This window comes from Botryllus schlosseri, chromosome 11 (genome assembly GCF_051294905.1).
Source record: "Botryllus schlosseri isolate E-star chromosome 11, Bs_hap1, whole genome shotgun sequence".
NCBI lineage: Eukaryota > Metazoa > Chordata > Ascidiacea > Stolidobranchia > Styelidae > Botryllus > Botryllus schlosseri.
This window is the reverse complement of record NC_137246.1, coordinates 22,201,861-22,229,235: the sequence shown is the minus strand read 5'-3', so window position 1 is coordinate 22,229,235 and position 27,375 is coordinate 22,201,861. Positions and strand designations below refer to the sequence as shown.

At 39.2% G+C, this 27,375-nt stretch overlaps 4 protein-coding genes across 7 annotated transcripts in view; 3 read left to right on the top strand and 1 right to left on the bottom strand.

The window, feature by feature from the left end:
* Positions 1-10,571, top strand: part of LOC145450277 (uncharacterized) — a 49,903-nt gene extending 39,332 nt beyond the window's left edge. The window contains exons 11-16 of one of the 3 annotated variants that reach the window (XM_080328790.1): positions 2,036-2,242; positions 3,113-3,201; positions 3,262-3,328; positions 4,209-4,327; positions 6,064-6,131; positions 10,125-10,571. In XM_080328790.1, the coding sequence (XP_080184916.1) occupies positions 2,036-2,242; positions 3,113-3,201; positions 3,262-3,328; positions 4,209-4,327; positions 6,064-6,131; positions 10,125-10,354 (780 nt within the window). In that variant the 3' untranslated portion in view covers positions 10,355-10,571. The remainder of the gene's footprint in view (positions 1-2,035; positions 2,243-3,112; positions 3,202-3,261; positions 3,329-4,208; positions 4,328-6,063; positions 6,132-10,124) is intronic. The other 2 variants (XM_080328792.1, XM_080328791.1) reach the window with 2 other exon arrangements.
* Positions 1-27,375, top strand: part of LOC145450287 (ubiquitin-ribosomal protein eL40 fusion protein) — a 96,873-nt gene that overhangs the window by 22,903 nt on the left and 46,595 nt on the right. The gene's annotated exons all lie outside the window — the stretch shown is intronic.
* The window catches only part of LOC145450279 (uncharacterized), a 78,327-nt gene that overhangs the window by 10,717 nt on the left and 40,235 nt on the right, over positions 1-27,375 (top strand). The gene's annotated exons all lie outside the window — the stretch shown is intronic.
* Positions 1-27,375, bottom strand: part of LOC145450282 (intraflagellar transport protein 57 homolog) — a 207,298-nt gene that overhangs the window by 167,441 nt on the left and 12,482 nt on the right. The gene's annotated exons all lie outside the window — the stretch shown is intronic.

Below are 27,375 nucleotides of genomic sequence, written 5' to 3'. Positions count from 1 at the left end.
ATTCTGTTATGACGTCATAATGAGTGATAGTCGAATACTCGACTCGAAGCCTAATGCGTGATTCAGAATCGAATCACTGAGGTACTCGATTTTGCCCAGCCCTACTTGTTAGTCTTCATGAGGTCACTCTAGGAGAGTTTTAATGGCTCGGAAATTTATGTCAAATATTGTCTGCTGATAATTGCTCATTTATCAGTGAAATAAAATAGTTTTTTTTTTGTATAATAGGGTGAATATGATGCATTCAAGTTATTTAGTGGTCTACATTGGACAAATCTGATCCGTGGAGTTACAAAAACGCAGTTACGCGTTGGCAACCAATAGGACTCTCGAATTCTATGTACCCGACATCGTGCGCCTTGACGATGATATTATCAAATCCACATCGTATACCAGATTATAGGAAGTGACATTCCCAATTACAAAATTCAAATTACAACGACAGCAAATCATCCACCCGCATTCCCGATTGTTAGGTAGCTTGCAAGCAGTGGTGTTAAGATGTAGGCTTGTAGCGCAATGTTTTGTTCCCGCTGAATAATTGGAGAATTGAGTAGTAAAGTTAACGAAATGACATCAGTTAGTAATATTCTCATTCGTCAAAGAATTATCCGGGTTTAGAGGATTAATATGTTCATAATTGGTAACTGCAGGTAGAACAATTGAAGTATGACTGCCCTCGAGCATGGATTTCTTGGAAAGCCGCTTAACTGTAAAAAGCATGTTACTGTCGAATAAATAGTAGATTCACTCTTTTACGGCTGTCTACAACTGTTGTAAAACAAAGATACAAGTCGATTGTCATAAGTTTCAAAAATCATCATATGGCTTCCGCTTAAATACAATTATAAATATGAATCTTGCAAAAGGTTTTCGACCCTTGTAGATATGCTAAAATGCGCAACTGTCGTTTGTCATTGTTTCACGTGCTCAGATGTTTGGCAACAGTCTTGAATAGTGCATCAGATTATACACATAAATAATAATGCAGAGGTTTTTAACCTTTGCTAAACTGGGAACACTCACGCTAATTTGCAAGCTTTTGCGGAACCCCGAATTTTCATTGTCTCATAAAAACAAAACCCCACCACAATACACAATACACATACACATCTACCTACATAATGAGTACGTATTACATTTATATAGTTACTATAGTACTGGTGCACAAAATAAACTGCACATCAACTGTCTTGGAAGAACCAAACCATCCAAACATAATTTTCACACAAAACGAAAACATTATAATGAATATTTCTCGTAAACCAGTGTCACTTCTGCTGGTCCCTCACAGATACCAGTTCTGAAATGTGAGGCTTCACCTTGAAGAGTGTCATGAGAGCGTCTTACAAATTGCTGAATTACAAATGAGAATTTAATGACATCAATGGAACACCGGTTAAGAACCACTGCCCTAATGAATACAAATTGGTTAGAAAACTAGTTGGGCTGTGTCTCGGTGTGTGCCAGTGGTTCGTCAGTCTAACTCACATGAGTTTGCAGGCCAGCTACAACGCAGGGCGAATGTCTTGATGATGTTAAACGTGTGTAATCTGATTCCAGAAGGTTACTGTAGACTTCGCTGCGTTGATCTTCCTTGACGGACCAGCGTCAACGGCAGTGATTGGCTCGGACTAACGTACGACAGATTCTGCCTTGTACACACGCTGTCAAGCTCACACAGACAATGTGGTTTTGTTCCTATCTCCACCACTTGTAAATTTATTGAATCGTTTCCAAACGTAACGTTGAATGAATATGAATGAATTTAATGAATTTACGTTGTATCACACAAATATTTATACATATTTCACCATATTCATATTATATCAAATAACATGTCCTGTCGAGTTGTCATTTCCTGTATAACGTTTCGAGATACTATATGTGATAAGCATAACACGGCGTTACCAATATATTTCATTTCCTGTCATGTTTCAAGATATTCTACCTACTTTATTCTATTTGTTATTTCCAAATTAATTACCAAGATATATACTGTTATACCAGCCAATGCCGATGTTCTTTATTGCAGGCTTTTAGTCGTCTGAAGATATTGACGACTCTGACTCTGCAGCACAATAAGGTGAAGGATCTGCCCAAAAACCTATTCGATAACTTGCCCAAGTTGATTGTGTTGGTGTTGGACAAAAACGAACTCACGGTCCTCACAAAAAAACAGTTCGACGTGACACCCGTTGAGGTCAAGAATGCAGAAAAGGGCAATGACAAAGAAGTAGCGGTGAGAGATAATTCACTTTTATTACAGTCAGTCTCACCCCAATGTAACTGATAAGTTGTTAGAATCGGAAAAAAATTCACTGCCGGATCTGCATATCTATGGTGTCTCCACTCCCAGTTTTTATAGTTGTGCGCAACGGCCAGTGTTTGATTGTCCACGCACTATTAATACTCATGATTTAATCGTATAGTTGGCTATTTTCTGCAAATTTACACACTGAGAAATTGCTTCGGTCGCAACAATTGCGATATTTGCCCTTTATCTAAAGAAGCGTTTTGGCAAGGAACAAGGTTTTAAAGGCCCATTATCCCAACAAGAACTAGCTACGTTGGCACTTATGACCTTCTTAGAAATTTCATGACAGACACAATAACTAAAATCGTGCAAAGCCATTCCTCTCCAAAGCCATTGTACTTTGCTCTGGTGCAATAAACGAAACATGAGTGAAATGAGTGTGCACCGTTCAGGACTTGCGCTCAATGAACCACGCTTGCTAACAATTTTTGTTTGTTGATTGTTTGGTTGGCCACGATTTTAGATTGAATGTACCTTGTACAAACCCGATCGACGTAATCACATATTCATATATCTGTTCTTAGTGTACAAATAGAGCTAACAATTCAAGGATAGCGCCCTCTTCAAAATCATTATCCAGTGAGTGTTGGCGGCCACTCCCAGAACCACGGATCCAGCCAATCGTGATAGCACACTGCATAATAATGGTAAAATTATTTTCTCTTAATGCCACGTAAGTGTGCTCTTGTGTCATGAGGGTGTGTTGGGACATATGCGGGGCCTGACCGTGATATTTTCCACGCAAATGTTGTGCATGTCCCACGCTTCATTTCGTCTTGAACTTCTGTGTTCCAGGGCTTGGACAGTCTGCAGTGGTTGTACGTCAGACGCAATTTTATAGAGACGATCGACGCTGACACTTTTGACAACATGCCTCAAATCAAGTACTCGCCCATTCTGAAACTGGCCTCAATTTTAGCTCTGAAACTGTCGCCTTACTTTAGATTCATCCATTTGGAGTCCAACAGGCTTCTCCGTCTGCCTCCTGCTGAATCATTTCCACCTGCACAGGTGAGTGGATTAATATCTATTACCAAAGAGGTCGCCGGTAACATACCTGTTCGTCTTTAGTCTCTCTTTGGGCTTCTAAACAAGGGATACATTTATAAACTGTGTTTGGTTTTCCACTTCCACACATCCGGCAGGGTTGTAACCAAGTCACAAGGTTCCGAGTCACAAGTGTATCTTACTTCTAGAGTTTTGACTCGAGTCAAGTCCAACTCAGGGAGCAAAGGGTTGAGTCCAAGTCATAGCAGCCTATAATGTTCACTGTCCGTTCAGTTTCAAGTGACTTTTTTGAAACTTCGCATTCACACCATAGTTATTTTTCTCTTAACATGTTTATGCAAACAGATGTAAGTCAATTTCTAGGCCTACTTTTCAAGTATCGCTACTGATAGACAGGACTTGAATTAAGTCATATGGAATATCCCGAGTCGTATGGTATCGTTGAGTTGTGCGCCATGACTCAAGTACAAGTCGAGCCAATGCACAAAGTGACCAAGTCGAGTCATTTTTTTATGTTTGAGAAAATGACTCAATTCGAGTCAACAAAAAATTGCGCCTTGAGTCATTATAACTCTGATTTCCAGTGACATATTTTGGAATTTCAACATGATTCAAAATTATTGACGCCATTCAGTGCTATAGCCGAAAAATAACTACGAAATTGTTCTCTATCATTTCTGAATTAGCTCGGAAAGCATGTTCTGTAATTGCTAGAGTTTTCACGATGCTAATGTGAGACATACTGAAATGCTTTACCAACCGTAGCTATTTTACTGCTGCACAAAGCACTATTCGTACCACCTCTGTAAGCTTTTTGCAGTGACCGGGTGGAGCTATCCTTAGCCTATTTATCAACGAGTAACGCTTCCGTGCTTTCCTGCAGTTAACGAAAATTTTCGTCGATGATAATAACTTCCAATGCGACTGCAAAATGGAAGGCTACAGAACAAAGATTAGAAAAGGACGTCTTGCAAAGCCGGACTTATTTGGAGATGGAATCAAGTTTGTTCCTTTTGTACTCGACAATATTGGCGCGATCCGTGATTTCGAGAGTTGCCTGTTCCAGATGAGATAAAGTAGTAATAGTCAAAGTAGTCATCTTTGCTACTCAAGTGGAAGTAATGCTGTAACTTGCGTCTCAATTACAAATAGAAGTATGAATTTCCAAGCGCCTTCAATACTAGGAAGGAAACGAAAATCGATTCAATTGTTGATATACAATGTGACACATATTTTCCACGCTGATGTCGTACTTATGCTAATCAGAGTTAGACATTTTCAGTCTTTCCAAGATAGTTTAGAATTAGAATTGCTGAATTCGCAAAAAATTAGAAATTAATTAAATTCCGAGTTATATCAAATCAGAGTTTGTGCTTATTAGCTGAGAATGACAAATTTTTGTACACCAAGGTTGACGCGTTTCGCACTATACAGTTCTGGAGTAGCATTTTGGGGAAGACGAGAAATTAGATTAGAGCAGTGGTTCCCAAACTTTTTCAACTCATCACCCCCTTATCAAGCCTGACACAAATTTTCTTCCCCGACTTGTATACGGGAAATTTATCCAACTAACTCTGATCGCTGGTGAATGGACATGAAAAAGGGTCATTTTCTTTTAGTAGGGGCTCGGAAAACCGGTTTCCTCGTCCACTCTCTGTTAAGATGACATTTTTGTTAGTCAACTTCCGTCATATACTGTTTCGACGCGGCACTCCGATCTTTGGAGTGCCGATTTAACAGGCGTCGAATCCTGTCTGCTGCACTAAAATCTGCCACCGTGGACTAGGCAAACCTTGCGTATCAGTCTTGCATTCTATTTAATCCAACCAAATGACCCCAGTCGAAGAACAATGTAGACTTGAGATTCCGTTGTTAGTCGCAATAGTGCTTGGTCGTCCGTTGCTCGATGGAAAGGAGGAGGATGCAACAGCAACAATGAAAATATATAGGCAAGCGAATAGGAAATTAGAACAGTAATCAAATAATCAGGATTAAAATCAGACAATTAGAATGATAGAACAGTAATCAAATAATCAGGATTAAAATCAGACAATTAGAATGATAGAACAGTAATCAAATAATCAGGATTAAAATCAGACAATTAGAATGATAGAACAGTAATCAAATAATCAGGATTAAAATCAGACAATTAGAATGATAGAACAGTAATCAAATAATCAGGATTAAATGAGACAATTAGAATGATAAAGCGAACTAGAAATAAGGACAATTGAATTGAAAACTGATTCCTCTAAAAACATCAATTAGAGAACAACAAATAACATGCGCAATCGCAAACATATGCATACTTAGTCATGTGCAGAATAGGTGCATTTTTGACCGTGGTAATTAAATATGTCTCACAGGACATTCTAACCACTGATCCCTCTAAGCTGTTGCGCAGTGCTGACACGGTCTCTGCGCACAGAAAATCTAAGCTGCGCACAACAAAGCCGAAGTGATGACCTTTTTTTAGTCGTTACGCACTGTTGCCCAAGGGACCGCAGAGGGAGTTGGTGATGGCGAGTGCACGCAAACTCGTGAAAAATTGGAGGGAACATTGGTTCTAACCCCCCCCCCCCTCCCAGTCGCCCCCTTTGGTATTTTCGCCCTCTTGTTTCTCAAAATCGCCCACGTTGGGAACCACTGGATTAGAGCATAGAATCATTTTGCGTTAATTGGAAAACTAGAATTGTCTGGTTGCCCAGGTCTGATACTGGTTTTTGATTTGTCCGCAGATGCTCTTCGCCGGTCGAGTTGTATGACGAACATTTGGATGGAATCAGTCACGAATTGAGATGCAACGGTATGAATTTTGGTTGTCCGGCATTTGAGCATGCGACAAAATGAAAAACGACTGTTGAGCCTACGACGCAATAACATGGGGACACCTGAGCACGGTGACACATTAGCAGAGGTGGTCAAAGTAGTCGAGAAAGCTACTCAAGTAGAAGTAGCGACGCAAAAATCGACTCAAGTACGAATAGAAGTAGTCCTTTTAACAGCAGCCTAAAACTACATGTAGTAGAAGTAGAATTGACTGATTTTAAATCTACTCAAGTAAGTAAGTAGTTGTGAAAACGATCGTAATTTGTTCGCATAGATAGACTGTCAAAAGCTGCAAATTAAGCTATGCGAAAGGTGCAGAGATTGATTCATATTGATGCATCCCAGGAGGTATAAATTTTCAACAGCATCTGCATCATGGGATAAAAATGATAGCAGTGATATGGGAATGCGATACTAATCCTCTGTTTACCCGAACAGAATTAGAAAATATCATGGTATGGCGCCCTCCCCCATATCATAATGCCCGTAGTTTGGTCGAAGAGAAACACGGAGAAGACGTGTCAGATACGGTGTTAACACTTTGCGCGATTAGTATACGTTTATAGAAAATATGGCTGATCGTAAAAATGCCACATAGTGTAGCTTTATTTTCGGAAAATAGAGGCATCACTACACTTGCTTTTATACTTCAACATGCATGTTCTCCAGACAAAAGAATGGAAACTAATTAGAACTCAAAGTATGATACTGAGAATTAAAAGATAAATATAAATACTACTTTTAAAAAGCGGAAAATATATTTCATGTCTTTTGTCCAGAAAGTTTCAACAGTGGTCTGCTAAAACAGGTGTAAAGCTAAGAAAAAGTCAAAGTCCACTTTTCCAGATTAGGACACGCCATGGGCTGCTAGATTACAATATCATAAGTAAATGCTAGATTGCGAAATGGTATTTCAAACGCTATGATAGGCCATATTTACTGTGATGAAATATTAAATGGGCGACAATGCGGTGTGAACGGAACCCCGCAACCCGCTACTTAAATTATATTAGCCTACTGTGCATGAAGCGCGACGAAAATTCTGGGCTTTACTCAACTTTTATGGAAATTAAATATTGATACTCCGTGAAAACAGCCCCGAAATTCCTCAGACTATCTTTCTGATCTGAGGATTAAACTACTTCTACTTGACAGACTGAAAATAGCTAAAAGTAAGTAAGTAGATCGCAAAATATTACGAAGTAGAAGTAGCGTGAAATTAGATCTACTTGAGTAAGTACCCAAGTAGCGAAAAACTACTTGAGTACTTCAAGAAAGTAGAAGTACTCCGTTACTGACCATGACCACCTCTGCACATTAGCGTGGGGATATATCGGCATTGGGACATATTACCATGGAGACACATGAACATTGGGACACATCCACATGGGGACACTTGACAATGTTTACATATAAGCATTGTTATACAAGAGCATCATATAAGCATTGTTATACAAGAGCATTGGGCCACATAAGCATGGTGACAGTTTGGCATACGGCACTTGAGCGTTAGACACTTTAGCACGCGACAATTGAGCATTACGACACTTCCGCATGTGACGTTTAACTATGTGATCTATTTTTGCGCAGACAATTCGGTCAAAATCCTCGTAACAGAACATAAAAGTTAAATTTGCTCTTAAAAAATCCCGTTAATTCCGACAATTACCCGTTTACTTCGGACACAGGTTCGCAATTCCTATCGTTATATTGTTTTACAACAAACAGCATTATTAGTGCAGTATTCGTGATGCTTTATCTGCCTTTACCCATGACCATGAAACAAACGAACAAGTGATTTTCCGCTTGATTCGTACAAAGCCGTCTCTCCAGTCAAGAGTGAGCATAACCAAAGTTTGCGAATTGAGTGGAGTCGACTGAAATTGGTTTAATCCGGTATCGGACTTTTTAGAGTGAGACAATGTGGTTGATTTATCACTGCGGGTATGTACACTGTACAGTGGCCAAATATCAATGTCACTGATTAGTTAAATCAATTATACGATCGGGTTTTGCGTTCTAATGCATGCAAGCAATGGCGTAGGAGCATATACTGCCGCCACTGGCTTTCGTTGAACATGCCGCCAAATATTGAAAAAGTTTAATTTTTTCAAATATATTTACTGGAAATCTTGTTGTGTTGACTAAAAATAAAAAAAAAGGTCATCTCTTCGCCTCGACTCCCGCATTACCAACCTTTTCAGTACTTCTGTAGTGTTGACTACATAAAAAGAAAAAAAGGTGATCACCTCACATTTTGCTGCCCCCTTGCAGCCTGCCGCCCCTGACGCAGAGCCAGAATCGCTAAGTGGCTGCTACGCCACTGTACGTAAGACTGGTGATCCAATTCGTCTGAAAAACACCCTTCCTGCCTTTAAAATCTTCGCTCTTTGTTACCATGAAATGAATTGCCAAATATCTTAGTGCAAGTTAGGGTAGCCGTACTAGAGTTACACCTTAAATCTTGCTTTGAGCTGTGTGTGCTACCGATAAGAAGGGGTAACGGTAGAGCGTCAGGCTTCTATAGGTATGGATCAAGGGTTTAAAATACACGCAACAGTGGTTGATTCAATTCCTCATACTAACAACCTTATCGTATTCAAAATCATCGCTCTTCGCTGCCATCAACTGAATAGCTATACATCTTTACAGTGTTAATTTGGATATCCCCAGTGGTGTAGCAGCCACTTGGCGGTTCTTCTCTGCGCCGGGGGCGGCAAAATGAGGCTGCACAGTGCACACAGCACCGAGAGATTGGCTAATCACAAGCTAATTTGTTAGGGCTTACGATTTGGTCGATATTTATGCTTGTGTCTGAAACTTTATCTTACCCAGGGCCGTAACTGCCGCACCCCAAACTCCTCAATTGTGTCGGGCGAGATCGAAGGGGTCCAAAATTATATTGCAAATCAACATAAATTATAGAGTATTTTGTGACAAACTGATACAACTTCAAAATTTTCTTCGCGCGTCATGCGATTCATTGAAATTAAATGTCTGCTTTTTAATATGGGTACTCGTCTCGCTCCAAGAACAAAATACGCATCATTCATTAAAAAATAAACGTTTCGGTACCGGCCAATACAGCTCCCACGACACACCAAGACTTAAGAAGTTTCGACCAACATGCGACCTTGCGAAGTGTGTTACCAAATAAAACCTTGGCCAAAAATTACCACCACATGTTGGATGAAAGCATCAATATATATGGTCGTTATAGGCGCCTAGGTGGCCGGCGGTCAATAGTCCCGTGCCAGCTATTTAAACTCACTACCTCTCTCTGCTCTACCTGTAAATCTGATCGCGTGGGCTGAGAGAGGGTGAAAAATTAATTGCAATTAATTCAATTACCAATATTATGCTGATGTGTCGCTATGCCGATGTGTCCCCACCCCACGCAGATGTGCTCAAGTGTCCCATGCTGAAATATCGCATGCTTTTCTGTCGCATGCACTCTTGTCACCACGTTCACCTGTCACCATCCTGAATTCTCGAATGCTCATGTGTCGCATGCTCACATGTCACAATGCTGATGCGTCCTCAATCCCCATGCTCATTTGACCACATGCAGATGTGCTCAAGTGTCGCATGCTGTAATATCGCATGCTACTGTGCTGAATTTTTGCCATGCCGTTGAGTCTCACCATGCTTATTTGACCCCATGCACATGTGTCACCATGCTCATGCGTCCCTATGCTCATCCGTCGTCATGATTAAAACTCGCCATGTGTAAGTGTCGCATGACCATGTATGCCCAGTGGCATTTCCCACGCTCATGTGTCCCCAATCCCCATGCTACTGTGTCTCCGTGCTCGCGCGTCGCCATTACCAAAAGTCGCCACGTGTAAGTGTCGCATGCCCAGTAGTGTCGCTTGCTTTTGTGTCGCTTGCGCAATTTGTCCCCAGACCATAAATTTTCAGTGCTCTGGATGATTATTTGAGAATTCAGCAAACCGAACACATTTTTTAGCAGTCGCTGGCAGCAACGAAGATTTACAGAACCGCCCTTTGCCAGTAACTGTCGGAGAAGAAAATACTCTACGTCCTGAAAAGTTTGGCAGCTATTGGTACCTGCTTTATGGTGGAATAGCAGTCTTTGCCGTTCTTACCCTTGTACTTTTTATACTGTGGAGAACTCGGGGGTCATTCCATGTGAATTCATCCAGGTCGTTCACCGAGGGATTTAGTCCGCTGATTTAATAAAGATAACTGCTCATTTCTGAAAATTTGTATAGAATAGTACTGATGGTGGTGTTTTATGTATTTTCTGTATAGCATGTAATGCCAAATCATGTCGGTGTTGACTGGGCTTCTATTGTGTTTGACACATTGTGAGTTCGGTGAACAGAGCAAAGCTCCTTTTCAGCCTATAATGCAGCGAATCAAGTGATAAAATAAATTATGCAAATAATTAAAACGTGTTATTTTTTTATTGTTCAGTAAATCATTAAATATGCAATGATTAAGCCATCAAGCAAGGAAATACATCGTTGAGGTGGAATACATAATGCTGGAATTTATGCACGGCTTGTCAAAGCCCTCATTTATGACACTGTAACGTCCCCGAGGACAAAGTCCTAATGGAAACGCAGTTGTATTCCTGGGCTCAGGTATCGTCTCTTCAATTTGCCACCGGCTCGCAAGAACACCACAGTAATCACACAAGTCATTGAAATTATATAAGAATATATTGCAATACGACGCAATATAGGCTTCTCGGCGATGCTCACCAATGGTGTATGAGAGGGGGACGCAGCCGCATCCCCAAATGATTTTGAATTCTTTTCGAATTGATTTATGTGAGATTTTTGTTAGTTTTAAAATGATATTCTACACCAGGGGTTCTCAACACGCGGGCCGCATGCGTCGCGTAGACGCTTATCGTCTATTATCAAAGCAATTACTACTGATATGGCATTTGTTACCTTAGCTACTTAGCTCTTTCATCGCACCGTTTCTGGTTTATATTGGTGACTATTACCGAGTTGATATTTGTACTGTTTTCATAATCAGTATTCGTCTGATGGACACTGGTTTAAGAGAATCCATCTGACCACCATGACTCGAACAGATTTCGCCAAGAGAAAGAAAATTTAACCAAGAGAACTGAGCTTTCAACTCGGTGCGGAACAATAAATTAGCTTTCGCAGAGCTAAATGGAAAACCGATGTGTCTTATTTGCCGAAGAACAGTTGTCGTAGGCAAACGAAGCGAGGAAGTTTAAAACGACATCAATGACGCAGTTTCATCCGGAGTTCAAAAATACATATCCAGTATCCACCTCTTAGGAGAAAAGGGTGCCAGCTAAGTGTCAAGCCCAGCAATGCATATTTCGAGGCACTGTTAAAAATATTTGCGACAACGCTTTACAGAGGCAGTGTTCAAACATTGCTTGTAATATTGCTAAAGCCAAGAAGTCAGCTTGAGAAGATGAGATCTGAGAAAACTTTAGCAGACTGTGCGAATTCCTTGTTTCCGGAATTTACCAACAAGGACAACATCATTATGCAAATCTTGAAGCTACGCACACTGAAAAAAGGGGTTGATTGGTTTGCTCAAAAGATATCCCGAAACCTATAAACAAATGGCTCGGCTTTTCGCTCAAAACAGTGCTTTTCCTTGAGACCGACGTCTTGAAGCTCCGATATGTGGTTGCTCTGCAAAATAAATTGAACGACCCTAGCAAAATTTGTGCGTGAAAGATTATTATTATTATCAAATCTACGTGGCGTTCGGAGTACGGTACACTGAATTAGTGCATTTTCACCGACGCGTGGGGTGCTTTGGTGATTTATTAGGTGACATAGGTTTTAAGTGAATCAACAATTGAACGATCATGGAGAGAAATTGAATGAAATCAGTCGAACCAAAACTTACCAGCTCCATGAATAGATCTTGCCAATTTAGACCAAATTGATCAATGCATAAATTGTCAATACTAGTTAAATATATATATTAAAAGAATATATTCATATCATACTCTAGTATTGCATATACATAAACAGATTTTAGATACGCGTAATTATTTGATTAACATTGGCCCCAGGTGATAATCGCACAATTTCCTATCTACCTAGACCCCGATTTCGACCTGAAAGAGGCGGTAGAATTCGATGAAACTTAGTTCGAACATGCATCGAGACTAGCTTCGACTCGTGAACGTGATTAAAAGTGGAGCACTTGTTTAGGATAGAAGTATCGGCGTCTTTAATCCTATGCGTAATTTTTTGATTAACATTGGCCACAGGTATTAATCGCACAATTTCTTATCCAAGTATAGGCTATATCCCGATTTTGACCTGAAAGAGACGGTAGAATTCGATGAAATTTAGTTCGAATATGCTTCGGGCCTAGATTCGACTCTAGAGCGTCTTTAAAAGTAGTTCATTTGTCTAGGCTAGAAAAGTCAGTGTGGTTTGTCGGAGAACTATACACTTGATTCATTCAAATATATTTTCGCCTAATCACAAATGCAATTTTAGAGACGATTGAGATGACCGATCCGTAAAATATTTCATGTGGCATGATTTGAATAAGCGTACTATCACATGGGAGTGTCCAAGTCGGGTTACGCCGTCGTTTCTACAATAGGACGATACCTCCGCCCTAATCCTGGATATGGGATTTCAGTGCAATAATAGAATCTCACGTGGCATTATAAGGGAGAGACAGACCTTTATTCAATCAATCAATCAATCAATCAATTAGGTTTATTAATATTTTCATCGTTTCAAAACATCACAAGACTGCGATACAATGAAAAGATAGGAAGGCGTCGAAACAACTTGGAGTAGCCATTAAGATCAGACACCCACCTTAGCCTAGGCGAAGTAAATAAGAGGCATGCACAGTTGCACACTGAATGAAAAGTAATGCAGAGAATATAAGACGCAAGCGACAAAATGAGGTGGCATGTGGCGGAGTGCGAGCGAGGTCGATGTTAGGTCGTGGTCCGGTAATCATTAAGACTGGCTAGTATTGATTTAGAAGAAATTGCTTGTATTTCGACTTGAATGCGGACATGCTCGGCGACTGTCGGATAGCCGGCGAGATGCTGTTCCACAATTGGGGTCCGGCATACTTGATAGAGCAATGCGTTTTCTTGTATTAAGTCCTGATCATATGGTAGTTGTTCTTCGTTGACGCGTGTGTGATGTACTTGTGCGCTTTTGTCTCCGAGGTGAAGTAGTCGTTGAAATTTGAGGGCCATTGCTGTTATTATTGCTTTCTCAGACATAAAAAATGTAACAGGAATTGACGATATGAGCTGTACAGGTCTTGTTACTCGTCACCTCCATTACTGTGAAGTTACAATGTATCATATTAGAGAATAGAAACATTGGACAGTCTGCCTATGCAGGAAAGAAGAAGTAGAAGCACACAAATAAATTACAAAAACACCAGTCAGTCATGGCAACATGCTTGTTATAGCAGTATATGGAATCAAAAAAATAGTGGCATAATATATCAATGCACTATTCCAATTGTATTCATATAAATGTCTGTCTCTCCCTTATAATTTATCAGAAATGTTTGTTTCCAGAACTGCACTCATCGTAACCTAGCTAGCGTAACACGAAAGCTTTTCGCGTATTTGGTTGAAATCTTACAAGTGCTAATTCCTAGTTATCTATTTTGGACACGTTTTTCGCGACGTATCTACATAAAATTTGGTATGGTCAGAGTTTTATCTACGTTCCATGATATGTCCGTGTCCAAATCCGGATACGCTATCCGGATACGCCATTGTACCGTCAGTGTGGTGATACTACCGTTCTTGTTGCCACAAATCACATTTAGCAGGTATACTTCGATTTGTGCGATTGAATTTTGTGTGACTTGACTATAGACTGCAATCTCTAAAGTGTGACAACCTCACTCTGGTCTATTTTACGGTTGTCAAAACTGTGTATGACGTTTATGATCGTGAGCTAAGTACTCTACTAAGTGAGAGACATATACTAATTTATGAGCCTATTGAAAAATATTTGATCCGGAAACTAATGGAGCAGAGCAAGGGGGGCTAATGCACGATGCAACGTAACTCGTAGAAATGTAAGGCCAAGGATATAGGAGTATATGCATTTTCCGCCCGCATATCTGTTGTCACGGGGCGCACTATAACCTATGACGACGGTGTGATGCAAATGATCGCATGATCTCATGCATGATCGCAGCTTCATATGATTCATATTTCCGACTGTTAATCACCGAGCATATGGATATTTTTTCACAAGAGCTTCCCTCATTTTAGATTAACAATCCATCGAATATTAGCCAATCTCCAGGGCATCAGAATTGCGCCAATTTTCGCTTTGCAGATCTAAATTATACACTAACAGGTTGCGGCATTATGCTACTCAGATAGTCAATTCATATTTACCATTATATACAATAATAGAACGTTCAGAAACTCTATTTTGCGTTATTCGCTATATACTATATACATGGATATACGGTACTATATAACCATGGAATAGAATAAATCACTTTATTTCATAAATTTTAATAATACACTGTGATTGACTCCTAACCCAAAATCACTTATGGATCAGGAATTGGCTATATAATCCAAATTCGAGCATTGCTTATTGCGATTTCAAATGTAAGGCCTTCGGTCAATTTCCAGTTTTGTCTTCACGTTTAGTAGTGAAGTAAATATATCGACGATACATTCCTATCAATTCACCCATTAATCTGGATGTATAGAGCATTTGCGAGTTGAACCATTTTATATAGAATCTCATTACGTTTGTAGCAATCCTATTCAGACGTTAGTAGTTAAGTAGATCGGTCGCGAACGGCTAATTTTTGCATAGGGTTCTTATGGGCGGGGTGGTGAGGTGCCTGAAAACCGGGGGTGGTGATGGCACCCTTTTAGACCCCCTCTCGGCGGTGAGGTGCCATGTGTTCTTATGGATGCGGTGATGATGGTACCCTTTCCGGTATAGGCTGCGGCGGTGAGGTGCCGTGAAAACTCGTGGTGGTGATGGCACCCTTTTAGACCCCCTCTCGGCGGTGAGGTGCCATGTATTCTTACGCGGTATGTGGTGACTCGCCATGTGTTCTTATGGGTGCGGTCGTGATTCGCACTTTCAACCATCTCTCGCGTGGTGTTGAATATGCACGAGTCACCAACAATAACCGCACAAACGGAAACGTGGCTTGTTGTGAGGATTTACGCAGTGCGTGCGACAGACGGCGATTCGAATATCAACAATAGTCGCGTTCGCAAACTAACACTTCAAAAAGATGTGAAATATTTGTAAAATCCTACGATCGCTCACAAGATACCACTTCCGGCATATCGATCTATCACTCAATACACAACCGAAGTTGAATTGTAATTGAATGCGTAAATTTATCACCTCGACATCAAAATTCGAAAACAACAACTTGATGCTTTATGTTCTCACTCTAATTTCATGATAAGTGTAATAAGTGGCGAATAACAGATACACCACCGGCGAGACTTGAATAGCAACAAATTGTCACTTATTTCCGACAGGGAAATTCACTAAACCGCAGTACATTGTGCGATTTTGAAAAACAGATGTTTGCGCTTGCGTATTTCTTATGGGCGGGGTCGCAAGCGGCTGGGAAACCGGGGGTGGCAAGCGGCTCTTATGTCTTATAGCGGTGGTCGCATGCGGCTGGGAAACCCGGGGTGGCAAGCGGCTCTTTTGTCTTATGGCGGCGGTGGCATGCGGCTATTGTGTCTTGTGGTCGCACGGTAACCCTTTTCAGCATAGGGATAGCTCGCACGCGGCTTCGTTGTTGGTATGTTATACTTCGTGTTGAATATGTATCAAGTAAATAGTCATGTGATTGGTCCTTAGGTAATGTGTATATTCCAAATTACGGCGAGTACGACAATGATATATCGTTATTCTTATGGACGCGGCGATGATTCGTACTATCGAGTATAGCCATCTCTCAACCGGTAACCCTTTTCGGTATATGCATCGCTCAACCGGGGCTAGTATAGCCATCTCTCGACCGGTAACCCTTTTCGGTATATGAATCGCTCAACCGGTGCTAGTATAGCCATCTCTCGACCGGTAACCCTTTTCGGTATATGAATCGCTCAACCGGTGTCGTGGTGGTAATTCGTACTTTCGGGTATAGGCATCTCTCGCACGTCGTACTTTCGCATGTCGTGCTTTCGCGTATAGGCTGTGTTGGTGATTCACCATGTGTTCTTATGGGTGCGGTCGTGATTCGTACTTTTAGGTATAGACATCTCTCGCATATCATACTTTCGGGTATAGGCATCACTAAACAGGAAATTCACTAATCCGCAGTGCATTGCGCGATTTTGAAAACCAGATGTTGGCGGTTGTATTTCGGATCTGTGTGACCCACTAAATACGTCCGTTTTGGAAATTCGGAGCGCGCACTATCGTATCGATTATTCCACTAATCCAGTCAGTACTATTACATGCGGGAGTATTCAGTATTCAGCAGCGACACGAAAAGCGACCAACAAATAACCGCACTCGTAAATTAACACCTCAAAAAGTGTAAAATAGATCGCAAATCCCGCGATCGCTAACAAGATAATGGCTCGGGTATAACCATTTTTAGTGACTTGGTGTTAAAGACATACCGATCGCTCACAAGGTAATATTTCGGTAATTAGTTTACCACAGAACCTTCGCAGACGGTGATTCGAAAACCAACAATTTGTCACTTGCGCGCGATCGCTATATGTTTCACGCATCCCGAATAGTGGCTGACTTTAGTTGCGTGATAAGATCCATGAAAATATTCAATCAATGTGTTAGTTTGTCAACTTGAAATGTAACTCACTACACAAATCGAGTTGAATCGTATTTGAATGTATTGATTCGACCCAACTCAAATCCTTTGACAAAGCCTATTAACGCGATCTGTTGAATCGAACGTAACCTGCATATTACTGACGCCAACATTCACCCGCATCGGATCATTCACACATGCCACGCCGCTGTTTTAACACTTATAGAATCAATACCAACTATCTCTAACCCGATAATATTCAATCATTTTGGTAATTTGCCAACTTTAAATCCATTCGCGGGATGTACTAAAGGTAAATCCAAATAATCCAGAATGAAATATTTGGACTTTGACATTGCGTGAATTGAAATAGGTTTCACAAACATGACTACCAACTTTCACCCAGTCACATTTCAAGATTATACTTTGAAACAATCCTTGAAACTGACAACTCTATTCACGACTCCGTTTCCGTTTGTAAAATAGAGTTTCAGAAATACTATCACTATGACAACTCAACATTTTAACATCTCGCCATGCACAAACGAGTAAAATACAAAAAACCTTGGTAAGTCAATCCATTCGTAGTAACTCACCAAACCAAAACAAAAAGTGTCCGTATGAAAAGTAGACAAACTACGCGAGTAATCACTACAACCCACAAACATACCAACTCAGTTGTATCCATATCCCATATTTTTTTTATTCAACTGTAAGATGAAGTAATTACTACTTGGCGCGCGACTTGGGATTAACACATTACATTTGAGTATACGAGATTTGAATGTCTGACCAACATAGTTGAGAATTCTTACAATCGAACGCAGGTGTTATATTGAAAATTTTCACGAATTGACACATTGATTTTGACATATGAGATTTTGTAATAGTCGATCATGACTTGATTATTAAATTATGACATTATTAGACCAGGGTTGTGTTGAAGGTTATTACGATACCAACAAACTTTTCAGAAACATTGTTATTAACATATCGATTTGTAAAACTAGATTAACATGTCTGAAATGTTTTGATTGGGAAGATTAAGCCGTGTTCGTAAAAACCACGCAGCGTATTGTGGAAATCAGGAAATAATTTACAAATGTAATTGTCTCCAGTAACCAAGACTAAAGATGAAACAACAATTTTCTTTGTTGAACAATAACCGGCACAATACTTTATCGTCGTAATCTGCGGTGGGAATTGAAACACTTTCGCACATTTCCCGGTGTCAAGATATCGCACTAGGTGAATTGACATACCACCGCTTGATTAATACCTAATCCGTTCGCACCATTTCACATACTTTGATCATTACCAAAGTAAATTGGAATATGTTTGCTAGATGCATTCAATTCAGTTAGAAATGTCTGGTGCACAACAATCGTAATATCGAAAAAGTACTTGCTACACTATAATTCACTAAACGTGTTTTGTATTGTTGTTCATTTGTAGTATTGATTGAAATTGTTTTTGAACCCTCAAATAATAATTCCCGACATGAAACTAAGCCGCCGAAAGTCGTTACCATCACAAAGAAACAATTTGCACGATGTTTACCAAATGTGTCCTATAGTTAGGCGTACTAGAATTATTTGTAAAACACACACACGATCAGAGAAATTGGAAATTTTTCCGTTGTCATTCGCTAAAGTAAATGTCATCACAATACTCTGCCACTAAAATACGTTACTTGTATGTGATTGAATCCCTAACAATTAACCCACTATTCCAAAGAAATTTTACTCACTCGACAGATATGAAACAGCGTCACTTAATCGGTCTATATCATTTTTCTAAAGGTAAATCATATCCATCCAATAGAAAACAATTTTCACTAGCTTGGTAATGAAACCGAAGTCTTCATTCAATATTTTGTTTGTGTCAAATACTTTGCAATAAACACGCTGGAGTGGTTGAGCTTTACATCAACAGACTGTAATCTGTAAATCAAGCTTACATCCGATTTGTAACTGTATTGTTTACCTAACCGAGTTGTATGCACAGTTTGATATTTTTGTCATTTAGTGATTGCTGAACATACCACTTCGAAATACTGCGTTGATCTCAATTCCCTTTATCCTGATAATCGAAGTACTTTTGTTTTGAATTCATAACAATCGGCTTTTCTATGACATGATAAATTAGAAGATTTAGAAGATTGGTTGCATATCACGAAAAATAATATACCACACATATTATTGCTGTTACTCCATTCATCGGTATTTTCTCCGTTGTCGATTTTCAAACGAGTAAAATTTATTACTTGAGTTGCTCTGCTTACTATATTTAAATGTAAACTCACCCGTCTTTCAACAACAAGCAATGTTAAAAAAGTATGCAAGCAAAACAACAAGTTTTACGATACTAATTATTATCCCACATAACCCATTTCTTACCGAAGACATAAGAAATATATTCATGTTACACGAAAATATTCGCTCATGCTACAAACCTGTACAATGATTGGTGGTGCTTTCAAACTGTTTCGATGCCTCAAGAACTTTATTGTCTGAATGGTTGTTCATGTATCGTCATAATCAAGTAGTTCAACACAGAACTAGTATTAACAGAAACACCAGAGTTGTTTACACAAAAGTTTGTATGTGTACAGTATACGAATACCATGTGTAAGTCCAGCACAATTGCGGTATCCATACGAGTTTAGTTAACACAATTCACGACACCGAGGTCACCTCATCTTTCGTAAGACAACAAATCAAGGCTTCAGGATATGTCCATGTCATAACAATAAATCAGCTACTCCAACAACAGAGTACATATGTTTTCTAGTACGGTGCTTACATCTTACACACAAATCGACCTACTTTGCTAACGAAAAGTGCTGAGTCATCACATGGTTGTCCTCACAACAATACAACTAAAACATACTATCATACAAAATGGCCGTTATAGTTTGCACACCAACGATACATCGTACAAGTAGCAAGTCTCGAGAATCCAGTAATTCAAAAAACGTGAAAGTGTTTCTACGCCAAGTCGGTATGTTGACGAAAGCATATATTGTAATATCACGATCGATTTACATTCGTTGGTCACAAAATGTCACTACTCTAAATAATTATTTTTCACTCAAAGCCTACTTGTCACCATTCGTTTCATCAAGCACGAGTTCAAGAAACCTGCTACGACATGAATTGTTATTTTTATGTTGTGTAAATAGGTAATAATTAATTTTAGTAACACTATATCAACATCATCGAGTTGCGCGAATAGATTTACATGTGGTCTTGTGGTTTTAATCGAAGTATACAGCACGGTCTAATGTAGAGTCATCTCTACTGTACAGCAACTCGGTAATCGAAATGTATTAAAATTTAAACAACGATCTTGTTTCGTCGCACCAAAAATATGTTTACTATCGCGATACTCTGCACAGGCCGTGTAAATCCTTTTCACACTCGTAATAGTATGCCAACAGCTACCGGCGACAACGTTTAACAGTACCAACGACACTAAACATACGATACCTACCCAAGTAAAATTACCATTTTCACCTGGAGGTCGGTCGTTACCCGAGTAGAAATACCATTGTCCTTTGGAGATTTATCGTTTACCCAGTGTAACAAACCCCTTTTCCTTTGGAAATCTATTTTTTCTCTGGTTAACAAACCTTTTTCACTTGGAAATATATTTTTTTCTCTGGGTAACAAACCTTTTTCACTTGGAAATATATTCTTTCTCTGGGTAACAAACCTTTTTCACTTGGAAATATATTTTTTCCCCGGGTAACAAACCTTTTTCCCTGAGCAACAAACCATTTTCACTTGGTGGTCCGTCGTTTACCCGAGTAAAAATATCATTTTCTTTTGGAGATCCGGCGTTTACCCAGTGTAACAATACATTTTCACTTGGAAAAATACTTTTACCTAGAGTAACTAATCATTTTCTCCTGGGTAACAAACCCTTTTCGTCTGGAAACTATCATTTACCTGAGTACCAATACAGTTTTCACTTGGAAATCTACCTTCTCCCTGGGTAACAATATCATTTTCGTTTTGAAAACTGACAACCACACCGGACAATTTGATAGTTTTGTATATTGTTACAACGGGCAGTGACAAAATATACACCAACAACGACTCCGATACATTTGTCTAATCAAATATTCACTTGCTCTGATGCATCCCATCAAAATCATTGGTTACTCACATACAATAACAATGAGCTGTTGTACATCGACATGTATGTTTTCGGAATTGGCGAATAAAGGGGTTTCCGATATGTTCGTGATGTCCGGGTTCGTGCTTTGGATTTTCCAGAGTCAAAATGTCTGAATAAAACACCTCCTCGACTTTGGTAGCTGGTTGATACACGGATAATGAATTTATGTTCCCCATCGCGCTAACAACTCCGCGTATTGTTCGTCCTAACCTGCGAACTTTTTTGCTGAGACCGCAGTGTTTCACCTGGCGTAATGTATTTGGCGATCACCATCGTTATCAATCTTTCACGCGATGAATATGTGAGATGTCGCTACTCCCACATAACGACTACAGATAAACATCGCGAGCAGTGACTCCGGATTGAAATCGTAAACAGGGACTCTGTGTGTGTGTGAATCTCGAGTTCGATTACGATTAGATAATGTAATCCAAGGTGTGTCTCTGCGAGTTGAAGGCTTATTTCGTGTTAATCACACCGCAAGAGGGTGCTACCTCGTAATTCTACAGGTCGTTATAAAACGCGGTTGGAAACTTTTGGTCTCGTTGATCCAGCTACGTATTGAAACGGTGCACCCACACAGACCATTGAGAAAACGTTGTCGTAGCCTAACCATATCCACGAGTAAATATGGGACTACGCGTAACTGTCCATAGATTCCTCTGGCCCCACGCCGTGGTTTTACGACACAGACAAGATGCGGCAGTGGAAATATTAAAAATGAAAAACGATACCTTGGTGACATTTGATTTGGATTTTACACCTGAGGAACCATACACTCGATTGGTACATTGGGATGACAACTCTATCGTCAAGGTTGAGGGAAAAGAAATGTACAGATTTGTTGGTGTTGTGGATATTCAGCGAAAATCAGGGTATATGATTGTGTATGGTTCGCATATTTGACTGAGAATATATCAACATGCATAATGCGCTGTCCATTGTATCATGCCGTGTGTCATCTATGCCCACATTGAATGTACAGAGTCGCATGATGAGACTTGAGAACATGAATTTGTTTTCCGTGATGTTTGTACACCGACAAATTGTATGTACACCTCGTCTACGTGAATACTTGTGAACAATCGTGACGTACTTGATGTGATGGTGTATGCATTGGTATTTTTCATGGAGACAAAACACGATCTGTAACATGTTTACTTGAATATTGGTCGTTGGTTCATGAGTGAATATCCGGATCAGGCCCCCACACACTTTCTCGTATTAGTGATCCGGTTTCAGCTGACTGGAGCGACATGTATTGATCAGTAAAGACACAATATAGTAAACAGACCTGAGGAAACTCACAAGTAACCCGGAGTTGTTAGCGCGATGGGGAACATAAATTCATTATCCGTGTATCAACCAGCTACCAAAGTCGAGGAGGTGTTTTATTCAGACATTTTGACTCTGGAAAATCCAAAGCACGAACCCGGACATCACGGACATATCGGAAACCCCTTTATTCGCCAATTCCGAAAACATACATGTCGATGTACAACAGCTCATTGTTATTGTATGTGAGTAACCAATGATTTTGATGGGATGCATCAGAGCAAGTGAATATTTGATTAGACAAATGTATCGGAGTCGTTGTTGGTGTATATTTTGTCACTGCCCGTTGTAACAATATACAAAACTATCAAATTGTCCGGTGTGGTTGTCAGTTTTCAAAACGAAAATGATATTGTTACCCAGGGAGAAGGTAGATTTCCAAGTGAAAACTGTATTGGTACTCAGGTAAATGATAGTTTCCAGACGAAAAGGGTTTGTTACCCAGGAGAAAATGATTAGTTACTCTAGGTAAAAGTATTTTTCCAAGTGAAAATGTATTGTTACACTGGGTAAACGCCGGATCTCCAAAAGAAAATGATATTTTTACTCGGGTAAACGACGGACCACCAAGTGAAAATGGTTTGTTGCTCAGGGAAAAAGGTTTGTTACCCGGGGAAAAAATATATTTCCAAGTGAAAAAGGTTTGTTACCCAGAGAAAGAATATATTTCCAAGTGAAAAAGGTTTGTTACCCAGAGAAAAAAATATATTTCCAAGTGAAAAAGGTTTGTTAACCAGAGAAAAAATAGATTTCCAAAGGAAAAGGGGTTTGTTACACTGGGTAAACGATAAATCTCCAAAGGACAATGGTATTTCTACTCGGGTAACGACCGACCTCCAGGTGAAAATGGTAATTTTACTTGGGTAGGTATCGTATGTTTAGTGTCGTTGGTACTGTTAAACGTTGTCGCCGGTAGCTGTTGGCATACTATTACGAGTGTGAAAAGGATTTACACGGCCTGTGCAGAGTATCGCGATAGTAAACATATTTTTGGTGCGACGAAACAAGATCGTTGTTTAAATTTTAATACATTTCGATTACCGAGTTGCTGTACAGTAGAGATGACTCTACATTAGACCGTGCTGTATACTTCGATTAAAACCACAAGACCACATGTAAATCTATTCGCGCAACTCGATGATGTTGATATAGTGTTACTAAAATTAATTATTACCTATTTACACAACATAAAAATAACAATTCATGTCGTAGCAGGTTTCTTGAACTCGTGCTTGATGAAACGAATGGTGACAAGTAGGCTTTGAGTGAAAAATAATTATTTAGAGTAGTGACATTTTGTGACCAACGAATGTAAATCGATCGTGATATTACAATATATGCTTTCGTCAACATACCGACTTGGCGTAGAAACACTTTCACGTTTTTTGAATTACTGGATTCTCGAGACTTGCTACTTGTACGATGTATCGTTGGTGTGCAAACTATAACGGCCATTTTGTATGATAGTATGTTTTAGTTGTATTGTTGTGAGGACAACCATGTGATGACTCAGCACTTTTCGTTAGCAAAGTAGGTCGATTTGTGTGTAAGATGTAAGCACCGTACTAGAAAACATATGTACTCTGTTGTTGGAGTAGCTGATTTATTGTTATGACATGGACATATCCTGAAGCCTTGATTTGTTGTCTTACGAAAGATGAGGTGACCTCGGTGTCGTGAATTGTGTTAACTAAACTCGTATGGATACCGCAATTGTGCTGGACTTACACATGGTATTCGTATACTGTACACATACAAACTTTTGTGTAAACAACTCTGGTGTTTCTGTTAATACTAGTTCTGTGTTGAACTACTTGATTATGACGATACATGAACAACCATTCAGACAATAAAGTTCTTGAGGCATCGAAACAGTTTGAAAGCACCACCAATCATTGTACAGGTTTGTAGCATGAGCGAATATTTTCGTGTAACATGAATATATTTCTTATGTCTTCGGTAAGAAATGGGTTATGTGGGATAATAATTAGTATCGTAAAACTTGTTGTTTTGCTTGCATACTTTTTTAACATTGCTTGTTGTTGAAAGACGGGTGAGTTTACATTTAAATATAGTAAGCAGAGCAACTCAAGTAATAAATTTTACTCGTTTGAAAATCGACAACGGAGAAAATACCGATGAATGGAGTAACAGCAATAATATGTGTGGTATATTATTTTTCGTGATATGCAACCAATCTTCTAAATCTTCTAATTTATCATGTCATAGAAAAGCCGATTGTTATGAATTCAAAACAAAAGTACTTCGATTATCAGGATAAAGGGAATTGAGATCAACGCAGTATTTCGAAGTGGTATGTTCAGCAATCACTAAATGACAAAAATATCAAACTGTGCATACAACTCGGTTAGGTAAACAATACAGTTACAAATCGGATGTAAGCTTGATTTACAGATTACAGTCTGTTGATGTAAAGCTCAACCACTCCAGCGTGTTTATTGCAAAGTATTTGACACAAACAAAATATTGAATGAAGACTTCGGTTTCATTACCAAGCTAGTGAAAATTGTTTTCTATTGGATGGATATGATTTACCTTTAGAAAAATGATATAGACCGATTAAGTGACGCTGTTTCATATCTGTCGAGTGAGTAAAATTTCTTTGGAATAGTGGGTTAATTGTTAGGGATTCAATCACATACAAGTAACGTATTTTAGTGGCAGAGTATTGTGATGACATTTACTTTAGCGAATGACAACGGAAAAATTTCCAATTTCTCTGATCGTGTGTGTGTTTTACAAATAATTCTAGTACGCCTAACTATAGGACACATTTGGTAAACATCGTGCAAATTGTTTCTTTGTGATGGTAACGACTTTCGGCGGCTTAGTTTCATGTCGGGAATTATTATTTGAGGGTTCAAAAACAATTTCAATCAATACTACAAATGAACAACAATACAAAACACGTTTAGTGAATTATAGTGTAGCAAGTACTTTTTCGATATTACGATTGTTGTGCACCAGACATTTCTAACTGAATTGAATGCATCTAGCAAACATATTCCAATTTACTTTGGTAATGATCAAAGTATGTGAAATGGTGCGAACGGATTAGGTATTAATCAAGCGGTGGTATGTCAATTCACCTAGTGCGATATCTTGACACCGGGAAATGTGCGAAAGTGTTTCAATTCCCACCGCAGATTACGACGATAAAGTATTGTGCCGGTTATTGTTCAACAAAGAAAATTGTTGTTTCATCTTTAGTCTTGGTTACTGGAGACAATTACATTTGTAAATTATTTCCTGATTTCCACAATACGCTGCGTGGTTTTTACGAACACGGCTTAATCTTCCCAATCAAAACATTTCAGACATGTTAATCTAGTTTTACAAATCGATATGTTAATAACAATGTTTCTGAAAAGTTTGTTGGTATCGTAATAACCTTCAACACAACCCTGGTCTAATAATGTCATAATTTAATAATCAAGTCATGATCGACTATTACAAAATCTCATATGTCAAAATCAATGTGTCAATTCGTGAAAATTTTCAATATAACACCTGCGTTCGATTGTAAGAATTCTCAACTATGTTGGTCAGACATTCAAATCTCGTATACTCAAATGTAATGTGTTAATCCCAAGTCGCGCGCCAAGTAGTAATTACTTCATCTTACAGTTGAATAAAAAAAATATGGGATATGGATACAACTGAGTTGGTATGTTTGTGGGTTGTAGTGATTACTCGCGTAGTTTGTCTACTTTTCATACGGACACTTTTTGTTTTGGTTTGGTGAGTTACTACGAATGGATTGACTTACCAAGGTTTTTTGTATTTTACTCGTTTGTGCATGGCGAGATGTTAAAAATGTTGAGTTGTCATAGTGATAGTATTTCTGAAACTCTATTTTACAAACGGAAACGGAGTCGTGAATAGAGTTGTCAGTTTCAAGGATTGTTTCAAAAGTATAATCTTGAAATGTGACTGGGTGAAAGTTGGTAGTCATGTTTGTGAAACCTATTTCAATTCACGCAATGTCAAAGTCCAAATATTTCATTCTGGATTATTTGGATTTACCTTTAGTACATCCCGCGAATGGATTTAAAGTTGGCAAATTACCAAAATGATTGAATATTATCGGGTTAGAGATAGTTGGTATTGATTCTATAAGTGTTAAAACAGCGGCGTGGCATGTGTGAATGATCCGATGCGGGTGAATGTTGGCGTCAGTAATATGCAGGTTACGTTCGATTCAACAGATCGCGTTAATAGGCTTTGTCAAAGGATTTGAGTTGGGTCGAATCAATACATTCAAATACGATTCAACTCGATTTGTGTAGTGAGTTACATTTCAAGTTGACAAACTAACACATTGATTGAATATTTTCATGGATCTTATCACGCAACTAAAGTCAGCCACTATTCGGGATGCGTGAAACATATAGCGATCGCGCGCAAGTGACAAATTGTTGGTTTTCGAATCACCGTCTGCGAAGGTTCTGTGGTAAACTAATTACCGAAATATTACCTTGTGAGCGATCGGTATGTCTTTAACACCAAGTCACTAAAAATGGTTATACCCGAGCCATTATCTTGTTAGCGATCGCGGGATTTGCGATCTATTTTACACTTTTTGAGGTGTTAATTTACGAGTGCGGTTATTTGTTGGTCGCTTTTCGTGTCGCTGCTGAATACTGAATACTCCCGCATGTAATAGTACTGACTGGATTAGTGGAATAATCGATACGATAGTGCGCGCATCCGAATTTCCAAAACGGACGTATTTAGTGGGTCACACAGATCCGAAATACAACCGCCAACATCTGGTTTTCAAAATCGCGCAATGCACTGCGGATTAGTGAATTTCCTGTTTAGTGATGCCCTATACCCGAAAGTATGATATGCGAGAGATGTCTATACCTAAAAGTACGAATCACGACCGCACCCATAAGAACACATGGTGAATCACA